This window comes from Lynx rufus, unplaced genomic scaffold, assembly GCF_022079265.1.
Source record: "Lynx rufus isolate CCGP_SWC_20201006 ecotype Redwood Valley unplaced genomic scaffold, mLynRuf1.p SCAF_5, whole genome shotgun sequence".
Taxonomy (NCBI): Eukaryota; Metazoa; Chordata; class Mammalia; order Carnivora; family Felidae; genus Lynx; species Lynx rufus.
In genome coordinates, this window is record NW_025814867.1 from 118,436,246 (window position 1) to 118,461,085 (window position 24,840).

The 24,840-nt window shown below is 35.5% G+C and overlaps 1 protein-coding gene across 1 annotated transcript in view; it reads right to left on the reverse strand.

Moving 5' to 3' along the window:
- ZNF654 (zinc finger protein 654) overlaps window positions 1–24,840 on the reverse strand; it is a 92,864-nt gene that overhangs the window by 51,580 nt on the left and 16,444 nt on the right. Inside the window, exon 2 of the mRNA XM_047099370.1 lies at window positions 11,848–11,993. Coding sequence (XP_046955326.1) covers window positions 11,848–11,993 — 146 coding nt within the window. The remainder of the gene's footprint in view (window positions 1–11,847; window positions 11,994–24,840) is intronic.

Consider the following 24,840-nt stretch of genomic DNA (forward strand, 5'->3'; position numbering starts at 1 on the left):
GGTTCACCATCCTCTCATCTATTCCTCAGATCTTCTAAAAACATTTTAAGTGGTACTAGAAGTTACATTCCTTCTACTAAATTATCTAGCATGACTTACATTTCCCTAACTAGATCTTGATTGAAACGACCTATATTATACTAATCAAAAAGAAGGTTAAAAAAAAAAAGTAAAAAAAGGAAACAAATATGCATTTGAGGACTATTCCCTACAAGATGAGCAAGAAATTATTTTCTATCCCCCTAACCCTGTTACAGAATTAGAATGGAAAACTTATTCAGTATATCGTAGCTTGAGAAAACTATAATAGCCTAGAGCCAATAGAAGTCACATATTTACAATATTATTAAATATTAAAAAATATATATTTGTCTTGGTAATTGGATCCTGGGGAAAGTTTTGCTATTGAGATATAATTGAGATATAACATTGTCTTAGTTTCAGGTGTACAATATAATATGATATTTGTATATATTACAAAATGAACACCACCACAAGTCTAATTAACATTCATAACCACACATGGTCACAATTTTTTTTCTTGTGAATATTCAAGGTGTACACTCTTAGTAACTTTCAAATATACATTATTAATTACAGTCACCATGCTGTACATTACATTCCAATGATCTATTTATTTAAAAAAATTTTTTTTAGTGTTTTATTTTGGAGACAGAGAGAGACAGAGCATGAGTGGGGGGAGGGGCAGAGAGAGAAAGGGAGATACAGAATCCAAAGCAGGCTCCAGGCTCTGAGCTGTCAGCACAGTTTGTACCTTTTGACCATCTTCATCAACTTGGCCCAACCCCCAATGCCCACCTATGACAACCACCAACCTGTTCTCTGTATCTATGGGTTAGGATTTGGTTTGTTTTAAATTCCACATATAAATGAGATCATATGATATTTGTCTTTTTCTAACTTCTTTCACTTAAACATAATGCCTTCAAGGTCCATCCATGTTGTCACAAATAACAAGACACCTCCTGTTTTGTGGTACATTTGTATATGTATATATCTCACATTTTCTTTACCCATCCATCCATTAATGGGCACAGAGGTTCCTTCTTGGCTACTGTAAATATACTACAATGAATATAGGGGTACCGATCTTTTCAAGTTAGTAGGTTTGTTTTCTTTGGATAAATACTCAGAAGAATTATTGAATCATACAGTCGTTCTACTTTTTTTTTTTTTTTTTTTTTTTAAATTTTTTTTTCAACGTTTATTTATTTTTGGGACAGAGAGAGACAGAGCATGAACGGGGGAGGGGCAGAGAGAGAGGGAGACACAGAATCGGAAACAGGCTCCAGGCTCTGAGCCATCAGCCCAGAGCCCGACGCGGGGCTCGAACTCACGGACCGCGAGATCGTGACCTGGCTGAAGTCGGACGCTTAACCGACTGCGCCACCCAGGCGCCCCCAGTCGTTCTACTTTTAATTCGAGAGTGATCCACAGTTTTGCATTGTGGCTATAACAATTTACATTCCCACCAACAGAGCACCAGGGTTTTCTCACATCCTTGCCAACACTTTATCTCTTGTATTTTTGATAATAGCCACTCTGACAGGTGTGAGGTGATAACTCACTGTCATTTGATTTGCATTTCCCTGAGGATTAGTGATGTTGAGCATCTTTTCAAGTACCTGTTAGCCAACTGTAGGTCTTCTTTGGGAAAATGTCTATTCAGATCCTCTGCCCATTTTTTAATTAGACTGTTTTTTTCCTGTTGAGTTATAGGAGTTCTTTTTATATTTGGGATATTAACCCTCTCATCAGCTACATGATTTGCAGATATTTTCTCCTATCTGGTAGGCTGCTTTTCATCTTGTTGATGGCTTCTTTTGCTGTGCAGAAGCTTTTTAGTTTGATGTAGTGCCCCTTGTTTATTGTGCTTTTGTTGCCTTTGCTTTTGGTGTCAAAGACTGATGTCATGGAGCTTATCATCTAGGTTTTCTTCTAGGAGTTTTTGGTTTTAGGTCTTATTGTTCAAGTTTTCATCTGTTTTGAGTTGATTTTTGTGTACGGTGTAAGACAGTGGTCCAATTCCATTCCTTTGCATGTGGCTGTCCAGTTTCCCAGCACCATTTATTGAAGAGACTGTCCATTCCCCAATATATATTCTTGGCTCCAGTAAATTAACTGACCATATATGTATGGATTTATTTCTGGGCTCTCTATTCTCTATTAATCTATGTGTCTGTTTTTATGCCAATGCCATATTGTTTTGATTACTACAGCTTTGTAATATAGTTTGAAATCAGGTCACATGATGCCTCCAGCTTTGTTCTTCCTTGTCAAGATTGCCTTAGCTATTTGGAATCTTTCATGGTTCCACTGAAATCTTATGAATTATTTTGTTCTATTTCTGGGAAAAATGCTATTGGATTTTTGATAGAGATTGCACTGAATCTGTAGATTACTTTGGGTGGTATAGGTATTTTAACATTAATTCTTCTAAACCATGAGCGTTGAATATCTTTCCATTTATTTGTGTCTTCTTCAATTTCTTTCAATAATGCCATATAGTTTTCAGAGTACAGGTCTTTCACCTCCTCGGTGAAATTTATTTCTAGATATTTTATTCTTTTTGATACAGTTGTAAATAGAACTGCTTTCTTAATTTCTCTGACAGTTCATTATTAGCATAAAGAAATGCAACATTTTTGTACATTGATTTTGTAGCTGGCAATTTTATTGACTTTTTAAGTTAGTTCTAATAGCTTCTTGGTGGAATCTTTATAGTTTCCTATATGTAATATCATGTCATCTGCCAGTAGAGAGAGTTTTACTTCTTTTCTGATTGGGAGGACTTTTCTTTTCTTCTCTCCTTTTCCTTTTTTTCCCCCCATGATTGCTCTAGCTAGGACTTCCACTACTATGTGAATAAAAGTGGCAAGAATGGGAATCCTTGTCTTATTCCTGCTCTTAGAGGGAAAGCTTTCAGCTTTTCACCACTGAGTATGAGTTAGCTATGGGTTTGTCATATATGGCCTTTATGATGTTGATATACATTCCCTCTATATCTACTTTGTTGAGAGGTTTTTTTTATCATAAATGGATGTTAAATTTTCTTAAATGATTTTCTCCATCTATTGAGAGAATCATATGATTTTTATCCTTTGTTAATGCAGTGTATCACATTGATTGATTTGTGAATGCTGAACCATCCTTGCATCCCTGGAAAAAAATCCCACTTGATTAGTGTATGATCCTTTTAATATGCTGTTGTATTTAGTTTGCTAATATTTTGTTGAGTATTTTTGCATCTATGCTCCTCAGAGATACTGACCTTTAGTTTTTCTTTTGTTGTTCTTGTAATTGATTTCTATTTTCATACCACTGTGGTCAGAAAAGATGCTTAATATTATTTCAATCTTCTTAAATTTATTAACTTTTTTTGTGGCATAATAAATGATCTATCCTGTGCACTTGACAAGAATGTACTTTTGGATGGAATACTCTATATCTCTGGTTAGTCCATCGGGTCTAATGTGTTGTTTAAGGCCAGTGTTTCCTTATTTTTTTGTCTGCATGATCTAACCATTGATGAAAATGGGGTATTAAATTCCCTACTATTCCTATATTGCTGTCTATTTATCTCTTTAGCCTTCTTAATATTTGCTTTATGTAAGTTAGGTCCATGTAAGGGAATATTTTTTAAGATTTCTGTATAAGGAGCAATGAGCAAAATTTTGTCACCTTTTTAACAATTTCAGAAGCATTTCGTTTTGTTTTTGTTTTTTTTCTTTTTCTTGTTTTATTCCACAATGAAAGCTGACAGTAGGGCATTGTGGTCCAGTTCTATGAACCAAAGCTACTGGGAGGGAGGAAGGAAGAAGTTACGAGGTTCAGATCTGTAGTTTTCAGGAATCTGGCTTAGCACAAAATTATGACATTAAAATTCAGAAAAATTCAAACATGTATTTACACCATAATGACTATACACATCTTCTTCTAAAGAATAATCTTCCTAATAGCAGTGGAAATGATAACAGCTTTTAGTCTACTGCTTTTTCTCTCTAGTTTCTGTATATCTACACTGACCAAGAGAATTATCAAGCTTTCCTTCATTTATAATAAAAAAGCAAGGAAATACTATTTTATAAAACTATGCATGTATATACGTCTAGATTCTGATATTTACTAACATGGATGGGCATAGAGTATGTCATCACCTGATCACATTTCATCTCTGCCAACACAAATGTATCAGTTAATAATCTCTATCTCTTTGCCAATAAAATGACTATTTAATGCCAATAAAATGCAGTCTCAACTGCTTCACCTCGAAATTAACAAATGGAGCAATAAAGACCAAATTTATAAGAAAAAAGATTCGAGTCACTATGAGCATAAGCACCCAATCAAATGCTGAGTTTCTAAACATGGCCAATATAAACAAATGCATGCAGGTCTGTCTAATGTTGACAACAAATCCTGAAAATAAAATATTCCAATGTAATGGTAAAGAAAAACAAAGCAGTGTTCAGGGAATTTGGCATGGGATTTATTTTAAGACCACCAATTTCCTTGAAAAGGAAGCCATTTCCTTTTTTTTTTTTTTTTTTAATTAACTTTTTTTAAGCAGGCTCCATGCCCAATGTGGGACTTGAACTCACAACCTTGAGATCAAGGGTCACATACTCTACCAACTGGGCCAGTCAGGAGCCCTGGGAATCATTTTTTTTTTTTTTTTTTTTTACAGAGAGGAAACAAAGAAATAGCAGGCTAGACAGCCTAGATTTCTCTATAAAATAAATGAAATTAACTGCCGCAAGTGATTAAGGTTTTGAATAAGTAATGATCAAAATAATTAAAAAGCCAAGAAGCAATGAAAGTGCTATATGCTGCAGAGAAAGGATACATGGATTGGGGCCTTTAAGACAAACACCTTTTGTGGGACCTGGCCCTGCCCAAAAAATGGCCCTTTATAATTATCCTTTCTTCCTTTAATTTCTAGGCTATTTCCTAAGTTAGTTGAAGCCTAGACCTAAGTTATAAATACAATCAAATAAAACTTGGCTGAATAGAGACCGAAATTAGGCACAAATTCTGTGATTGAAAGACAGTCCATTATGGCAACATAAACAAAAAGGGTTACTGATCCATCATTACATGTGTGGCCTAACACATGAATGTCTAGCCACTCTAAATAAAATGCTGATTATACCCACTTAATTCCATCAAAGAAAAGGCCTTTTGGTCTTCTCTCCCAGGCAACTTGGCATATTAGGGTATACATTTGTAGTGTTTGCCACTACACATAATAAATGCTACCAGCTGAACTACTTCCCTCTCCAGAGAACCATACGGATCTTTGTGGACCTAATGGCTGCCAGGCAAATACATACTGTCCATCACTGAACCCTGCATGGAATGCTAAAGTCTATGAACATTTACTTTCTGTTGGGGTAAAAGGAGGCTGGGAAGGCAGCATTCAAGTCTGCTTTTATTTTATATGAAACTGGTAAAGTGTTCTCTGCCTGAAGATCCACTTAGTTTCAGTGTGTTGGGCTTTGTTCTACCTGTAAAACAGGAATGAGTGTTTAACCAATCTAAAACAGTAAAACAAGAGGAAAAACTAGCAAGTCACCTCGGCTTCTCAGGCCTCAGTTTTCTTATCTATAAAAGAGATTTAATCTGAGGTCCTTTTTAGTGCAAATACATACATATACACGCAGCAAAACCATTTCTTTAGAAAATGCAGCTTACAAAAAGAATCAACCTAGGTAAAATCATAGTCAGTCAATTTAAGACAATTCTCTATAGGACTATATTCACTTCCACAAAATTTAAAAAAAAAAAAAAAACCCTCAGGTATGAATAAAAACAGGATCCACTTTCCTTCCTGTAAAGAACACCTTTACAAAACTAGTTTTTAGAGTCTCCCTGTCTATAGAAGGCACATCTTCACAAAGTGGAACAGATTTTTATGAGGGTGGACATATAGACCAGAGAGCACGGACACAGAATATAGTAACTTATATGTTTAACATATATTTCATATATATGTATGTGTGTGTGCCTCACACACACATAAAATAAAATTTTGTAGGGGCGCCTGGGTGGCGCAGTCGGTTAAGCGTCCGACTTCAGCCAGGTCACGATCTCGCGGTCCGTGAGTTCGAGCCCCGCGTCGGGCTCTGGGCTGATGGCTCAGAGCCTGGAGCCTGTTTCCGATTCTGTGTCTCCCTCTCTCTCTGCCCCTCCCCCGTTCATGCTCTGTCTCTCTCTGTCCCAAAAATAAATAAACGTTGAAAAGAAAAAAAAATTAAAAAAAAAAATAAAAATAAAATTTTGTAGATATTACTTGTTAATTCTTTAACTTGTCTATAATTTTTTAGTGTGTCTAGTGAATACAAAATTTTAAATACATGATATGTATCATAAATACATGATATGAATTCAACAAACAGATATGAATTATAATGAAATCCATTAAACATCCTGATATCCTGTCCAGTCACCTTGAACATTCTATTTGCCATCCCTGGGAGGCTCTTCTGCTCCGTTGTCTAATTTATTATTAACATTTGTTCAGAGCTCAGCTCAAGTGTTAGTTCACCCAGCAAACTTTCCCTGCCTTCTCAGGCCAAGTCAAGTCCCCTATTATAATCTCTCATTGTACCCCGTAATTCTTTCATAATTATTGTGTAATAATATTATGACTGCTTGTTTAAGATTTTTTTAGTTCCAGGGGTGCCTGGGTGGCTCAGTCAGTTAAGCATCCGACTTCGGCTCAGGTCATGATCTCATGGTTCGTGAGTTCGAGCCCCACATTGGGCTCTGTGCTGACAGCTTGGAGCCTGGAGCCTGCTTCATATTCTCTGTCTCCCTCTCTCTGGCCTTCCCCTGCTCGCACTCTGTCTCCATATCAAAAATAAGTAAACGTTAAAAAAACTTAAAAAATACATATTTTTTTTTCTTTTTTTTTTTTTTTCAGTTCTGTAAGGTCTTTGAGATCAAGGACTTATCTTATTTTCTATTTTAGCCTAGAACCAAGCACAGAGATTTACAGAATGAATAAATGAATAATTATGGAATAATTATTAGAAGAATTTTCTGGTTTACATATTTCTTTAAATAAAATAGAGGGGCACCTGGGTGGCTCAGTTGGTTAAGCATCCAACTTCAGCTCAGGCCATGATCTCTCCGTGTGCGAGCTGGAGCCCCACGTCAGACTCTGTGCTGACAGCTCAGAGCCTGGAACCTGATTCAGATTCTGTCTCCCTCTCTCTCTGCCCCTCCCCACTCATGCTCTCTCTCTCTCAAAAATAAATAAAACGTTAAAAAAAAAAAAAACACTGTTACAGACTTGCTATTCTTTTAATAGTCACCATGTTGTTATTTCCTCATTTTTCTTCTGTTATTAAAAATACAATTAACTTTTCTGTTAAATTCAAATAATGCAGAAAGTTTTCCTTATAAGGTACATTACTCTTTGACAAATCGTTAAGATAGTTTGCTTTCTTTTACCTAGCACTGTCCATCTAAGATTTGCTTCTGCTTATTAATATTTTTTTTCATTAGCAGTAATAAAAAAGCTAGAAAGCAATGAAACAGAAGCTAACAAATGAGTTAAATTTTAAAAAATAATAATGTAGTTCTGAAAACCTTAAAAGCATTTTCCATTACAACACTAATGTTAACACACATTATATAGGTAAAGGAGGGGAAAAATCCAAATAGGCACTGAAACAAGAAAAACACCTCTTACAAATAATGTATTTCTTTTAATACTTATTTTATTTTCCTCAGAAATCAGTACAGAATAACTAAAACCATTTTGGTAGTTTTTAAAATGACACTCTTTGTAGCAGACATCTGTTGTTTGTTTACCTAGCCAGCTCTCCTTCACACTGCCTCGATTCACTTCTTGCTCATCCCTCCAACATTTCTATGGTTCTGATCAGGTTGTCAATGTAGCATCCTCACTCCTCACTGTCCTAAACACAGCAATTAGTCCAAGCAGTGGGCACATCACGTTGGCTGAGCTCAAGCTCCCAAAAATTATTCTGAGAATTACAAACAGGGGGAGGGAGTTTCTTCTCTCTTGCTTAATCAACTATGTCTAATCCCAGAACTGTCAGCAGCCCCAAGTGAATGAAAACAAAAGAGGGAAGACAGAAAGGAAAAGAATAGTTCTAGATGACATTTTACCCTCTGGATTCAGAAAATCCTGAGACTAGTTCTAGTCCTTGCTTTTCCATGGTATAGTCATCTACTAAATCCCTCCACGCCCTTCTTCTTTTTGCTTAAACTAGCTTAAGTTTGTCAACTATAATCAAAAAGTCCTAATAGATCTCCCATATTCATTTGGGCATCATAAAATAAATATAAAAATAATATATTTTCTTAAGTGTTTATTTTGAGAGAGAGAGAAAGAGCAAGCACACGAGCAGGGTAGGGGCAGAGAGAGAGAGGGAGAGAGAGAATCCTAAGCAGGCTCCGTGCTGTCAGCACAGAGACTGACATAGGGCTCAATCTCACAAAACTGTGAGATCATGACCTGAGCGGAAATCAAGAGTCTTGACACTTTACCGACTGAGCCACCCAGGTACCCCTATATTTTTTAATAATATAATTTTCTTGACACTGCATTGCTCTTAAAATCGATACAAGGTTATCTATATAAATCTAACTTTCTCCCCAAAATTTTTTCAGCTTTACTGGGGTGTAATTGACAAACAGAAATTGTATGTATTTAAGTGTATGTATTTAAGTATATTGATGTTTTGATATACATATAGACAGTGAATTATCACTGTAATCAAGCTGGTTAACATATTCATCACCTCACATAATTCCCACCTCCAAATTTAAATATATACAAATAAACTTTAAAAGAAACACAATGTACATGCATTCTTTTAAATTTTATATATACATATATAAAGCAAAAAAAAAACCATATAGTTAATATATATAAAATTACTACACCTACAAGATTTAAAAATGTTAAGTGTACAGAAAGAGTTAAGTCCTCTCACTAGTCCGATGCTCCAGAATCAACAACTTGCAAAATTTTTAATTGCTGTTGATAATAAGATAATAACAATGATGATAATAAGATTTGTCAGTATTTCCTACTAGTTGTAAATATTATTTCTTGACTTCCTGCTGTGGAAGAAAATTTAACTCCTTACACAACCAATTCTACATTCCCATTAGTTATTATTATTATTTCCTCTATTATTGATCTTTGTAACTTTACTTAACATTTATTTATGGTTTCATGTACTACTGACACTCTGTTTTGTAAAATGAGAATTAAAGGAAGGGTATTTTTTAGTGCTCTTATTCTTCACTTCAACTCACAATTTGTATCAAATATTCTTATATTGAAAGCTGAATAATTTCCTTCTGTTCTGCAGCTGTAATTATTTTTGTACTTTATCTAAAAGTTCAAAGTCAGTAAGCATTACTTACATTAAGGAAACTAAATAACACTCAGTGCATTATCTAAGTAGTTTGCTATGATTCTGTATTCTTTCTGTTCAGATTATTTTTAATTTTCCTGGAGTGTCTAATTCCCTTTTTATGTTCTTTCCTTTTTGCCACTACCTTAAATGGTACTAAATTCTCAAAGTTATTCTCAAATCTCCATTTTTACTGAAGGTCTTACATCTATAAGACCTACTACTCAATAGTGATCCTATACCCCTCTATCTCAAGTAAAAACCATTATTTTTTAGATCCACTGTCATTTTTCTGGAGCACATCTTCTAATAACTTCTTAATAAAGGATATGCCGACAAATCAATCTTCTACATCCTTACAAGCCTGGAAATGTTCTAACTCTCACACTTCACTGACAGTTTGGATGAGTACAAAATTCTACATTGAAAATAATTTCTCCTCAAATCTTTCAAGACACTGATTCATTATATTCTACCACCCACTGTTAGTTAATGAAGACCAATACCAAGTTGATGTTTGTTCCTTTGCATCTGACCTAGTTTTTCCTCTACAAGGTGTTCAAATCTGTTTTTTCATTCTTGGTATTCTGAAATCACAAAATGATGTATTTGGTGGAGAATTTTTTATATTCACTGTGTGAGCACTTGTTGAGTTCTTTCAGTCTAGAAGTTCATGACTTTCAGTTCTGGGAAATTCTTTTAGTTTGTCTTTAAGTTTTTCCTCCAATGTATCTTCTGTAAGTTCTTTTTCTCAAACTCCAACTAGTTAGGATAATAAACCTCCAACATAAAGGTACCATATCATTTTTTTTTTTCTCTGACACATTCCTTCTCTTTGACTCTATTTACATTCTGGATTATTTCTTCCAACATTACTTTCCAAATTTCCTACAGAACTTTACATTTTAGCCATCATCATATTTTCTTAATTTCCAAAAACTCATTTTTGGTTTCTTATTATTCCATTCTCACAGCATGATGTGTTGATGTTTTAACGTTACACATATCATCTCAACTCTCTCTGAAAATACACATTACAGATTTTATATTTCTCTTAATTTTTTGTTTTTACATTAACACTATTTCTTCCAAATTTTTTTAAAGTTTTTCATTGTATTTTTTTCATGTTAAAGGCATTCCTCAACCGTCTGATGACTCCTGAATACCCATCAATTTTTAAGAATAAGGCCATATGCAGATTAATTGGGAGCTCTATAAGCATGTCTAGACTTTGATGACTGATGAGTTTTTCTTTAGGGTAATTAAGTGACTAGCTAGCTGTCTCAAAGAGGAAACTTTAGCTGCCAGAATGCAAAGATCATTGGTCCAAAGTCATTTAATTTCTTTAGAGAAAAGAAAAAAATAGCAACTCTTTCCCCACCCCAACTTGGCCCTAAGGCCTGGTGATTGGCCTAAATGGAAAAACTTCAATTAACTCCTTTATCTACACTCTCCCAAAGTATCCCATTCCCTACTCTCTATTTCATGCTTGGCATATTCAAATTCTACACCTCTCTAGGATTCAGGGAGGAGGCAGGCAGGACAAACTAGACCTCCTATCTTATAAAGCAGAGTATAATTCTGTTTCAACTGCTACCCACACTTTTTAAAAATGTTTTACAAATAATCAAGTATACACATAGATTAAAATATATAAAACAACAAGAATTCCACTAAATGATACTTATCCTACAAGACATCTGATATTTTCTATTTTATTTATAATGTTGATAAATGATTTCATAACACATTGTGATGTGTGATTTGAGGCGCACGTACACATGCGCGAAACAAAAAGCAAGTTACGTTGTGACTTGCTCTGTCATGTTTCAATGACCATTCACTCTTCTGTTTTCTCTCCCCAAGAAAATTTTTGAAATCTTTCATTCACTGATGGCTCTTCTCTACTTTCTTTTCACTGTATTTCTCTCTTTTACATCTTTACTATAATTTTAGTAGGATCTAGAAGGGCAAAAAGAATAAACGTAAGTGCTCAGTTTGTGATCTTTAACTTGAATTCCTCTACAAGTATTTTTAAAAACCAGAAGCTTCCTAACCTCTTTCTGACCTGATTTAAGGTCCCTCTGCTAAGTATGATGGCCTCAATTGCTGTGTCCTGGGACTTACCATTAGAGCTAGGGAATTAAAAAGGAAAGTGATGGTAGTGACCATAAGAATCCATGAAACAATTCCAACTAGCTCTAAAACTAAAAGTAAAATTGTGGTTAAATGTTCAATATTAAACCTAAATACTTAAATGAAGAAATAGAATTTTTTGTTGTTGTTGTTATAGTCCAAGATTTTAGAAATTTCTTTTTGAGGGAAGACTTTAGGAAAGGCTCCTTCCACAGAGAAAATAATCAAAACCCAATTCCCAAATACGTCAAGAAAAATAATACTTCCATAAGATGCAAAGAGTACTTACAAAGCAAGGCTACTCAAAACATACTGTACGTGCTCACATTCATCTGGGAATGATGCACTGGCTGATGTGAAACAGCAAAGTGCAGTCTGAAGAACCTGAAGCTGTGGCAAAGGGACCTGCCATCTTCCAGCATAATCTTCAACCACCTGACAGGGAAGCAATCCAAAAAGTACATTATTACAGAAAATGTTTGCAACATCTCGAGTTTAAAAATTTTGATACTACTAGATAAATTAAAAATTTAGTTCAGCATGAATACAAGTGACCTAAGGACAAAACATTATTTTCATAATGTATATCTGAAAATGAAATAACTATTATCTTTGAAAATGTGGAAAAGAAATATAGAATATGAATAATTACACTGTCCAACTGCCACATCTTTAACAAATTGTAACAAACATAACAAAGACCTTCACCTCCCATATCCAGCCTTTATCAAAACATCAATTATCAAATATTAAAGTAGCTAGACAATACAATACGGTAATAAAAAATTAGAAATGAGCATAATTATTATCATTACAATTTATTAAAGACTAAACTCTAGGGGTGTCTGGGTGGCTCTGTCAGTTGAGTCTAACTCTTGATTCTGGCTCAGGTCAAAATCTCAAGAGTCATGGGATCAAGCCATGCGTCGGGCTCCATGTGGAGTATTGAGTCTGCTTAAGATTCTCTCTCTCTCTCCCTCTGCCCCTCTGCCCTGCTCATGCTCTCTCTCTAAAATAAAAAAAATTAATCAATTAATTAAAATTAAATAAAAAAAATAATAAAGACTAAACTCTAAACATTCTGGCACTAATGAGTATTAAAGATATAGTGGCATGACACTCTGATTCTGAAAGTTTAAGGTGTACGTACAAGAGCTTTATGAATTTAGACAGGTCATTTCCTTCTCTATGCATTAGTTTCCTCACCATAAAATAGAGATAATAATGCTTATCTTGCAGATTAGAATAATTTATGAGAAAGCATTTTAGAACTATCAATTGCTATGAAATGTTAATTATGATTTCTCATATGCAAGACTGCTATATTAAAACAATATATTATATTTTAAAAATTCATCATATAAACCAGGTTGGCAAACTATGGCCTACAGGCCAAATATGACCTGCCACCTATTTTTGTATGACCCACAGCTAAGAATGAGATGTTACATTTTCAAATGGTTGAAAAAATATTTTGTGATTTCTGAAAATCAAATGAAATTCAAATTTTAATGTCCACAGAGCTTTACTGGAACATAACCAGATTCATCCATTTACATACTATCTATGGCTGCTTTCCTGCTATAACAACCAGTTATGTAGTTATGACAGAAATCATATGGTTCACAAAGCCTAAAATATTTAATTTCTGCCCCACTACAGAGAAAGTTTGCCAACTCCTGGTTTAAAAGCTGGAAAAAATAGAACAGAGTACAAAAGCCAAGAGAACACTCAGAGCTCAAAGACTTTTCACACTTATTACTTCCTGTTGGGAGATAATTTTCCATGGGTCTTTTGTATTTCTACAGTTTTTTTGTTTTTTTGTTTTAAAAAAAAAAACTGGGGTGCCTAGGTGGCTCAGTCGGTTAAACGTTGAACTTCAGCTCAGGTCATGATCTCACAGTCCATGAGTTTGAGCCCTGCATCAGGCTCTGTGCTGACAGCTCAGGGCCTGGAGCCTGCTTCCAATTCTGTGTCTCCCTCTCTCTGCCCGTTCTCCGCTCACACTCTGTCTCTCTGTCTCTGTCTCTCTCTCAAAAATAAATAAACATTAAAAAGACTTTTTTAAAAAATTTAAAAAGGCTCAACTGCCTTCATCTTTTCAAAGATATTCATAGGCAATAGCCTTGAAAAACAGAGATGATGTCTCCCTCCAGAGCCTGTTTACTATTTAGCATAATCATGATGTTCCCTCCCTCTGGAGTAAGGGCCAGGCAGATACACTTGTAGACCATTATAAAAGATTAGGGTTCCCTAAGCTTGGGTTTCCTCAACTATGATGAAAACCCACTGTGAGTGCAGGATCCACCTTTGTCACTTACCTTTATGAGACTTGAGGGGCAAGGGGAACCAACCTGAGCATGAAGCTCATGCAGCTTGCTGTGCCATGAATAATCAAGTCCATTATCTCTGACCCAGGTTTTTCATGTTTTCTGCCAGCATCTGTTAAACTGCGACACACTAAACCTAGATAAAATTTTAGACCCTTCGTGGTTGACTGACAATTCCAAATTGCAATACCAGAAAGTTAGCTGGGAAGTAAAAACTATTACTAACTATGATGACCCCAAATAGGACACTTTTCTAAACCACTACAGGCCAAAAAAAAAAAAAAAAGGTGGATAGACTGTCATTCCCTGCCTCCAAAATTTCTCTTTACTAGCATATTTGACCAGCTTTATAAACTCTTTTTGGCCACCATAACACCATTCTTTTTTTTTTTTTTTTTAATGTTTATTTTCGAATGATAGACTGTAAGCAGGGGAGGGGCAGAGAGAGAGGGAAACAGAATCCGAAGCAGGCTTCAGGCTCTGAGCTGTCTGCACAGAGCCTGATATGGGGTTCGAATTCACAAGCCGTGAGATCATGACCTGAGCTGAAGTCGGAAACTCAACCGACTGAGCCACCCAGTTGCCCCTGACCAGCATAACACCATTCTGATACCACGTAAAATATAGGCACCTGACAGTCTCATGTTTTCCTGTCCTCCATCCCAAACAGTTTGCCCTAATCCATATCTACTTATAACCATATGAGGTAAGTTTATCTCCTTAGAAGATTTCTATTTTGTCAGCTTCTATTCTTATTATAGCTTCCCTTGTTTACCAATATTCAGCTACTGATATCTAATATACTGCCTGATCTAGCTGAGCCCAAACCTAACACAATAAAAAAGCCCAAACGTAACACATCAAACCTACTAGAGGTGTTGCCATAATATGTTTGAAGGGATATAAACAAAATTAACTGAAATCTACATATCTTCTTACACTGTTTAATATCATGCCAGATGCTACTAATACAGTATAACATTAACATAACACTTTAAGACACACTATCACACTATTTCTCTTTTAAATATTTCCTTAAAATATGTGAAACCATACATTACATGGCCCTTTTATTTGAAATTTTTCTCCTGTGCTATCATAAACACTCAACTAATGAGACCAGATACCATGACATCATAATCTGAATGTGTTCTACCAGGTTGAAATGTAGCAAGCAACACATCTTCCATTTTTCTTTTTCTTTTGCATTCTAATAAGTAACACTCTTAACATAACGGCCATAATTATGTTGCAGTTGCTGCAAACAAAGTAAAATTTACCTGAATTACTAACATCAACATCTGCTATAGTTCTAAATTCTTCAAGAAAATGGTCTAAGGATGGAGATCAATAGTCAATTAGGGATTGGTAAACCCTCCCCCTTTTTTTCTTTCATTTTGAAGGGCATAACAAACTTACTGCAATGCAATTTACTATAATTTATAGAAACTATATGAACATTTCTGAAAGAAGTTACAGAGAAGGCCAAAAGCATGCCGTGATATAAGGGGAGTTGAAGAGAAGGGCAGAACTACTGCCAAAGAAAGATGCTGGAATAGTGCAATGATCCCACAGCACTTTGTCAGCATTCCCATTTACAGGAGCATATACCCTGATCTAAAAGGGATATAGTATATATTATCATTAATTAATAATATTATAATAATTAACCAAGGCAAATTATTGTGAGAATGAGCACAGAGAGCACAGATTCTTTCTCTAGCAAAACTGTCAAAACACATTTATTGTAAACCTATTAAGTTAAATTACATTAATTATTTAAGAACATTAAGATACATCATCCAAATTGCTACAGACTGACATGTGTCACCCTAAAATTCATATGCAATATATGCATTGAATAAATTTGCTAATTTTATAAATACCTAAACATTGTAATAGACATTAAGTTAGTCTTTTCTCCACCCCTTTCAATATAATTATGTTGTTCGTGTTATAATAATAACTACTACATATATATAAATATCTCCTAGCTCTCTCTGCCCACTGAGAGAGCATAGGAGAAGTAACATCCCAGGAGCAATATATATATACTTAAGGCACAAATTCTTGGTTTCTAAACACTATTCTCGAATAAAAGAAACTTGGACTTCTCGAGGCCTCCTCCAGTAGGCCTGGAGCAGAGAAAACACAAGATGAGACTAGAACATTTTGTGGTGCCAGAAAGTAAGGAAAGGCTGCAAAAATGATGGGGTATAAGAACACAGGAGCCAACCTGAAGGAGCTCTTAACCGCTAAAGCTGGAACAATTTAAGCAACAAAATAAAAGATAGTACTGACTTTAGTCCATGGAACAAGATAAATATCCAGGAGTCCACAGTGATACAAATAACCAAATAAATAAATGTTAGAGATGAGACAGCTCTTCCTCGCCATAAAATCCCAATTACTAAACACAGAAGAAAAGAGAGACATAGAGAATCAGCCTTAGGCAAATACACAGTAATGGATGCTACAGACAAGATCCATGGATCAATGCTAATATTCGTGAGTAAAAGTTTAAGGAGATGCAGGATTTGCAGTCTCAAATTATCTCCCCCAAGACATTTACAAACTAAAAATAGAAAGACTGTAACTTATGGGTACAGAAACCCCACACACACTTAACCAAATCATCAAAGTAAATATCATCAGTAACTAATACAACATATCATTATCATAAATCTCTTGATATGGCACATCAAGAAAGACACAATGGCATTTTTGTAGTACTTTTGCCAAAAATGCCTAACCTCATTCCAGTCATGAAAAATCATCAGACAAACCCAAATTGAGGGATGCTTTACATAAAACTAATCAGTACTCTTCAAACGTGTTAAGGTCATGAAAGACAAGGGAAAGCTGAAGAACTAGTTGTTATTCACTGGAAGAGATTAAGGTAAATAACAACTAAATACAATGTGAGACCCAGAAATAACATTCTGGAACAGAAAAATCATTAGTGGAAAAACTGGTAAATTTCTAAAAAGGTCTGTAATTTAGTGATTATTACAATAGTGTTGCTTTCCTGTTCTTGATAATTGTACCATGTTTTCAATAAGTACAAAAGTAGTTCAATTTTTAAAACTTGAAAAAGGTTTTTTTGTTCTCACCTCTTCCTTCAAATTTTGGTGTTTTCATTTATTTTCTGGGGGCTATTTTATAACATAAGCACAATTCTACATTTACTTTCCCTACTTTGTTACCTAGCTACACATCAAGATTTACCCTTGCCTAGGGGTATTTTTTTAGGGTCAGATGGAAAAATCAAGTAGATTAGCAGCAGTGTGGAAAGAGTATAGGTTTTAGAATTAGACAGACCTGGCTTTGTCACTTAGTAGTTATATAAACTTAGCAAAGTTATTATTACTTCTCTAAGTTTCCTATAAAATGAATTTAATATCAACTAAATCACAGAGTGATTGGAGAAGAGAATATATTAAAATCTAGGATAATTCCTGGAACATACCAGTCCACTTTAAGAAAATGGCAATGGTATACTTTTTGACTGTTTCATTGTATCAGCATGAGCTGGTTAATTATTTGTTTCCCAGTATAATTAATTAAAACAAACTTTATGCACTTTTAGCAAGCAGATAGGCCACTTCCAAATAATATCTATTCAAAAGCTACTGCTGAGTTTCAACTATTTAGTTCAATACCCCTTGACAAATGAAGCATATCCTAGATACAGCAATACAAATAAAATGCTTCATCATGCCTGAACAGATACCTGAGGATTTTTTTTTTTTTTTAAACAGTTTTCCATTGAGAATAAAGAAGATAAAGAAAAGCTCTGTTCAAAACAAGAGTCACTGTCATTTGACTTTTTCTGTCAGGATAATCATGTCAAGAAAATCTAAAATTAAAGTCATATTTTAAAAACCCACCAAAATGGTTTAGAAATAGATCCTAATAAGCTAAAAGTTGTTTGGAATCTACGAAGGACATAATCTTCAGTAATAGACAACCTAAGACCCAGTTCTTTTGGGGGCTCAATTAAGCATATTGTTTGTTCAGCTCACTACTCCTTAAACAGATATTTCTGCAACATTAAAGTCTATAATAGGTTCTGTGAATGTAATAAGACTCAACCTTTCACAAAATGGAAAATGGAGTAAACATCTCTAAATCTTAATATTCCATACAATCTTACTATTAAAAGGAATCTTCATGATTATCTAGTCAAAGCTACAAACCAAAGCAGGAATATGCATTACAATACCACTCCCAGAAGGCTCTCTTCTCCTTGAGTTTTCTGCATCCATATGATGTGAGACAAGCCAGGGCCCTCCATGTGGTTGCCAAAGTATCTACTTAAAGACCCACCTTTCTTCTTAAGTTAACCCAAAGAAGATAAGAAGTAGGCTCATTTTAAATGTTTTAGACAAATTTTGATCCCTGTCAATTTGTCATTTGATTGCAAACTCACTATGGAGAATGATATATTACATGGTTCCCTGATTAATATTAAAATTGGCACATAAAACAAGAGACCCCCAAAATATAAGCAAAAGGAAATGTATTTGAACGTCAAATCAGAATGTAGGGTGAACAAACCTCTGTGTGTGCCAGCAGGTAGTGGTATACATAGATGTGTGTGCCCATGATAATGACTTAACTAGCTTGGTTGGGCTAAGCAGAATTCTGCATCTGACTTCAATTTAGCATGGTCTCGCAAGAAATGGTATTGCAGGTATGGCTGAGGCACTGATTTTATTAAATTTTTTTAATGTTTATTTATTTTGAGAGAGTGTGCACACGTGAGCAGGAGAAAGACAGTGAGGAGACAGAGAATCCCAAATAGGCTCTATGCTCTTGAGGAGCCCAACACAGGGCTTGATCCCATGGCCCTGGGATCATGACCTGAGCCAAAACCAAGAGTCGTATGCTCAAACGATTGAGCCATCCCTTTGTTATTGATTTTTTTTAAATTTCCTTTAGTCATATAGGGGTTTTAGATACTAATAAAATTTATGTTCTTTTCTTATGGAAAAATTTTTGTTTTTTCTGTCTGGTTTCTCAATCATACCTACAAGCCAGAGGATTAAACTGAAAAGTTGGCTGAATTCCACACATGTCTTAATACACTGGTGTGTGAATGCCTAGCCTTTAAATTGTTAGTGCTATGGAGTATTATTCAGACATAAAGGGGGAATTTTGGAGGGATGGGTTAAATAGGGGGTAGGGATTAAGGCATGCACTTTTTATGATAGTATGGAATTGTCAATTCACCTGTATTGTACAACTGAAACTAATACACCTGTATTGTCAATTCACCTGTATTGTACAACTGAAACTAACTATGATATAAACTGTATTGTCAATTCACCTGTATTGTACAACTGAAACTATGATATAAACTAGAATATAAAGATAAATAAATAGTCCTAGATCAGTTGACCTAACTGTCCCTCTCCCTCTTAATTTTGTTCTCAAAGAGAAGTTCTTAGATTCATGTGACTTATCCAAAGTCTTTTCTTTTTTAAATGTTTCTTTATTTTTGAGAGAGAGAGAGAGAGAGAGAGCGCGCGCGCGTGCGCAGGGGCAGAGGAGGGACAAAGAGAGGGAGACACAGAACTCGAAGAGGGCTCCAGGCTCTGCATGGTCAGCACAGATTCTGACGCGGGGCTCGAACTGAGGAATTGTGAATTCATGACCTGAGCTGAAGTCAGACACTTAACTGACTGAGCCACCCAGGCACCCCTTGTCTAAAGTCTTCTAAAGTCACTGTCATAATATGGTCTCCAGTAGCCTCTGGAATTAAGTACATAATTCTAATCAAGGATGTAGAGTGAAGATTTTATCTGAGTTCAACGAAGATAGCCAGTAGATTGTATCAAGTAAATAAATGAAGAGTCAGATTCCTTATTATATAGGGCATAAGTCACATTCTTAGACTGAAGCTGAAGGAAAATTCAATGGAATTATTACAAATTCAAAGGCAAAAAGAGAAATTTAAAAGGTTTATGCATCAAATACTAACTTTAGGTACCATGTTTGCTCAGTCTCAAGAACTAAATTTGTTTAAAAATGATACACTTTAACGAGGCACCTGGGTGGTTCAATAGGTTAAGCCTCTGACTTTTGATTTTGGCTCAAGTCATGATTTCAGTTTGTGAGATCGAGCCTCACAACAGGTTCTGCACTAGAGGCATAAAGCCTGCTTGGGATTCTTTCTCTGCCTTTCCCGTGCTCGCATGAACTCTCTCGCTCCCTCTCCCTCTCTCTCTCAAAATAAATAAATAAACACTTAGAAAAAAAGATACACTTACAATTAAAATAACAGTGAGAGGGTTAAAAAATAAATAAAAGGAGGTCATATTGATAAAGATGGGAGAGAGGTACTACCTTAATAATAAGGTCACTATCAGAATCAAGACTAGATATCTATATACCAAAAAGCAACAGAAAGAGAGATCAAGGAATCAACCCCATTTACAATTCCACCAAAAACCATAAAATACCTAGGAATAAACCTAACCAAAGAGGTGAAAAATCTATACACTGAAAACTATAGAAAGCTTATGAAAGAAATTGAAGACAACACACACACATGCGCACACACACACACACACACATAAGTGGAAAAATATTCCATGCTCCTGGATTGGAAGAACAAATATTGTTAAAGTGTCAATACTACCCAAAGCAATCTACATATTCAATGCAATCCCTATCAAAATAACACCAGCATTCTCCACAGAGCTAGAACAAACAATCCTAAAATTTGTATGGAACCACAAAAGACCCAGAATAGATAAAGCAATCTTGAAAAAGAAAACCAAAGCTCAAGGCATCACAATCCTGGACTTCAAGATGTATTACAAAGCTGTAATCATCAAGACAGTATGGTACTGGCACAAAAACAGCACTCAAATCAATGGAACAGAACAGAGAACCCAGAAATGAACCCACAAACGTATGGCCAACTAATCTTTAACAAAGCAGAAAAGAATATCCAATGGAATAAAAACAGTCTCTTCAGCAAGTGGTGCCTGGAAAACTGGACAGAGACATGCAGAAAAATAAACCTGGACCACTTTCTTACACCATACACAAAAATAAACTCAAAATGGATAAAAGACCTAAATGTCAGATAGGAAGCCATCAAAATCCTCGAGGAGAAAGCAGGCAAAAACCTCTTTGACTTTGGCCGCAGCAAGTTCTTCTTACTCAACACGTCTCTGGAGGCAGGGGAAACAAAAACAAAAATGAACTATTGGGACCTCATCAAGATAGAAAGCTTCTGCAGAGAAGGAAACAATCAACAAAATGCAACCGGATGGGAGAAGATATTTGCAAATGACATATCAGATAAGGGGTTACAGCTATAAAGAACTTATCAAACTCAATACCCCAAAAACCAAATAATCCAGTGAAGAAATGGGCACAAGACGTGAATAGACACTTCTCCAAAGAAGACATCCAGATGGCCAACCGGCATATGAAAAAAAAGGCTCACCATCACTTATCATCAGGGAAGTACACATTAAAAACACAGTGAAATACCACCTCACACCAGTCAGAATGGCCAAAGTTAACAACTCAGGCAAGAACAGATGTTGGTGAGGATGTGGAGAAAGAGGATCTCTTGCACTGCTTGTGGGAATGCAAACTGGTGCAGCCACTCTGGAAAACAGTATGGAAGTTCCTCAAAAAATTAAAAATAGAACCACCCTGCGACTCAGCAATTGCACTACTAGGTATTTATCTAAGGGATACAGGTATGCTGTTTTGAAGGGGCACATGCACACCAATGCTTATAGTAGCACTACCTTCAATAGCCAAAGTATAGAAAGAGCCCAAATGTCCATCGATGGATGAATGGATAAAGAAAATGTGGTATATATATACAATGGAGTAATACTCGGCAATCAAAAAGAATGAAATCTTCCCATTTGTAACAATGTGGATGGAACTGGAGGGTATTATGCTAAGCGAAATTAGTCAAAGACAAATATCATATGACTTCACTCATATGTGGAATTTAAGATACAAAATAGATGAACATAAGGGAAGGGAAGAAAAATAATATAAAAACAGGGAGGGGGACAAAACATAAGAGACTTTTAAATACAGAGAACAAACTGAGGGTTGTTGGAGGGGTTGTGGGTGGGGGATGGGCTACATGGGTAAGGGGGCATTAAAAAGACACTTTGTTGGGATGAGCCCTGGGTGTTATACATGACTCACTAGAATCTCTACCCCTGAAATCATTATTGCACTATATGCTAACTAACCTGGATGTAAATACATAAATAAATAAACAAACAAACAACAACAAAAAAGAATCAAGACTAGGTAGGAAAAAATAAAAAGGAAATACATATTTACCAGAACTATGTACTCTTAAAGGTGGAATTAAGGGGGGAAAGGATATTTTAGTTACTCCTCATTAGAAAGAAAGGGTGACTAGTTCCAAAGGTATGCAACAGAGGGATAGAAGGTAACTTTGGATGGAAATCTCACAGTGGACCAGACTGGAAATCCAACCAGGGCAAGATACTCTTTTAAAGAAATTGAAAGCCCATAATAAGAGCAAGTGGAAAACACACCTTGAAAATTATTATATAAGTAACATAAAATCTGTACAGATTTGAAGATTAAAAAAAAAAAAAAAAAGCTAGGAGATTACCTGAAAATGCCTGAAGCATTTAATGGGCATTTCAAATTACTAGTTATTATGAAAGGTAATATATAGTACGACATGGTGCCACAAAAGAAAGTGCCCCAGGAACTTAAAGTTAGGCATGAGGAAGTAAATAAGGAAAAGCAACACTGAAGAAAAACAAAGAGGTCAGTCCTAGGTCTGAGGTTGAGCTGATACAATTTTCTTAAGTCAGGGAGATGAGAGGGGGCAACATCTGTCTGATAATGAATGCTTTTTAATGAACTCAGAATTCCTTGACTTTTCATCTGTTACATTATGGGAGACCTTACAAGAGGTAACTGCAGAATATTAACACCTGGGCCCAAAGGCAAAGAGAAAGGAAAAGGAAGACAAGAGAGGCTAACATAAGAAGAGGCTAAAATGTAAACAAAAACAAAAAACAGCTATGTTTATCTAAAATGGTGTAACATACTATTGCTGAAAGGAATGTGACAAAAGAGAATGTTTACACTGCCAGTGAAGTAGAACAAATTATACAAGGCCCAGAACAGTTAAAAGGCAGAGTAAAGAAAAGGTCTAGAGGAGCAAGTGGCAAAAAAGAGATACTGTCTTCACTGGGCTCCTATGAGCACAGCCATCAGAAACATCAAAGCAGCTTCATTTCAGGTACCTGTTTATGATTATCATCCAAATAATACAAATATGGGGCACAACAGGAATGCTTTTACGGTTTTAGCTCAAGAAGCCTAAGAATTTCAGGGAAAATGGCAACAGCCAAGGTAGCACAGGACTAAAAATGTCTTGGCACAAGGTTGGGGACAAAGAAATCCAGACACAAGGATAGAACTCTGGGGCTCTGGAGATTGCAGGGCTGGGGCTTTGTGGAGATGGTGCTTTGAACTTTGCACACAAGTAAGTGACACACTATTTACAAGACAGTATAGAAGCTGTGCCACCAAACAGAACGCACACTGATTACAACACAGGAGTACCACGACTACACAGAAGTAATGGAAATTAAAAGCTTTTAATATGAAAAAAATCTAAAGGAGAAACTTTAAGTACAACCTAGTGCCCAATGCTGCTATCCACAGAATTTGCAAACTTTGCAAGGCAGGAAGTAGAAATGTTTAGATTAAGTCTCTCACTGCCACCCAAAATAGGGTAAACGTACAGCGGCACTATTACCACTTGATGAATTTTACTAGTAAAACTTAGGTACAAATTATAGACTCTGGCAGTTGGCACAACTAACTGGCACCCTAGTGATTTGAAACCAAAATTGACTTGATACCCTGTTTTCTGTGTACCCATCTTCCCTGTGATAGCACCAAAGCCTACTGGCAAAAGTAATGAGAGTCAACTGGACTATGTTCTAAGTTAAAAGAATAACTGTTGTAAATGTAATGGGTGTTAGATTGGGTAGAGTAATACATTTTTGCCCTGCTGACCTTCTGGATTCTTTAAAAAGTTAATACACAAGAGAAATTGGGAGGTGTGAAAAAAGCCACTCGCAATCAAAGGAAGACAATCCAAACTGTAGCTCCTGAAAACCGCCCCAGCTCTAACCATAGAGAGCCATTTGCTCTGATTAAGCAATACTCTGGGAAAGGAAGATTTTGGGATCCTACCCTCTTTGGACTCTAGAATTTAATTTCTCTTTGAGAACTTGATAATCGGAGACAATTCATTTGATCAATTTGATACATTATTATTTTTGTTGACATTAAAACCTGAAATTTTAAACTTAAAAACATGCATAGGTAAGTTAACTCTCAAATACAGAAGTCTCCTCTATTAAAAAACCTTTATTACAAGTACTGAAGTATTGCTAAAAAGAGAAAAGAAATTATGAGTTCTGTATCATCTGTATCATTGGTTACCTAAAAATGCATTGTTTTTAAATGGGAATGTGTATCCTGAACATTAATAAAAATGTCCATTGTGACTAGTGATTAACAATTTCTGTTCCTTTTTTTTAGAATGCACTATCTCTTCAAACCCAAAACTCAAACTTTACTGTTCATTTAGATCCCTTAATTGCTCCTCTACCATTTACTGTTAGTATTCCATCATATTCCTTTCATTCCTTTCATTCATCATATTCCAGACATTTCAACTAGAAACCCAATGCAAATTCATAAAATTCTTTGTTCCTGTCTCCACATTTAACCACATGCTAAATTCTTTATTTCCGTATTTTCTGAAACTGTTCTGTCTCTCCATTTTCATTGCCACTATCCAGTCGGGCACTTAATTACTCCTTTTCCGAAATACTCCACTAGCTTCCTTTTGTCTAGGCTTTGATTCATTACCTTTGCGAGTGTTTTAAAACAGT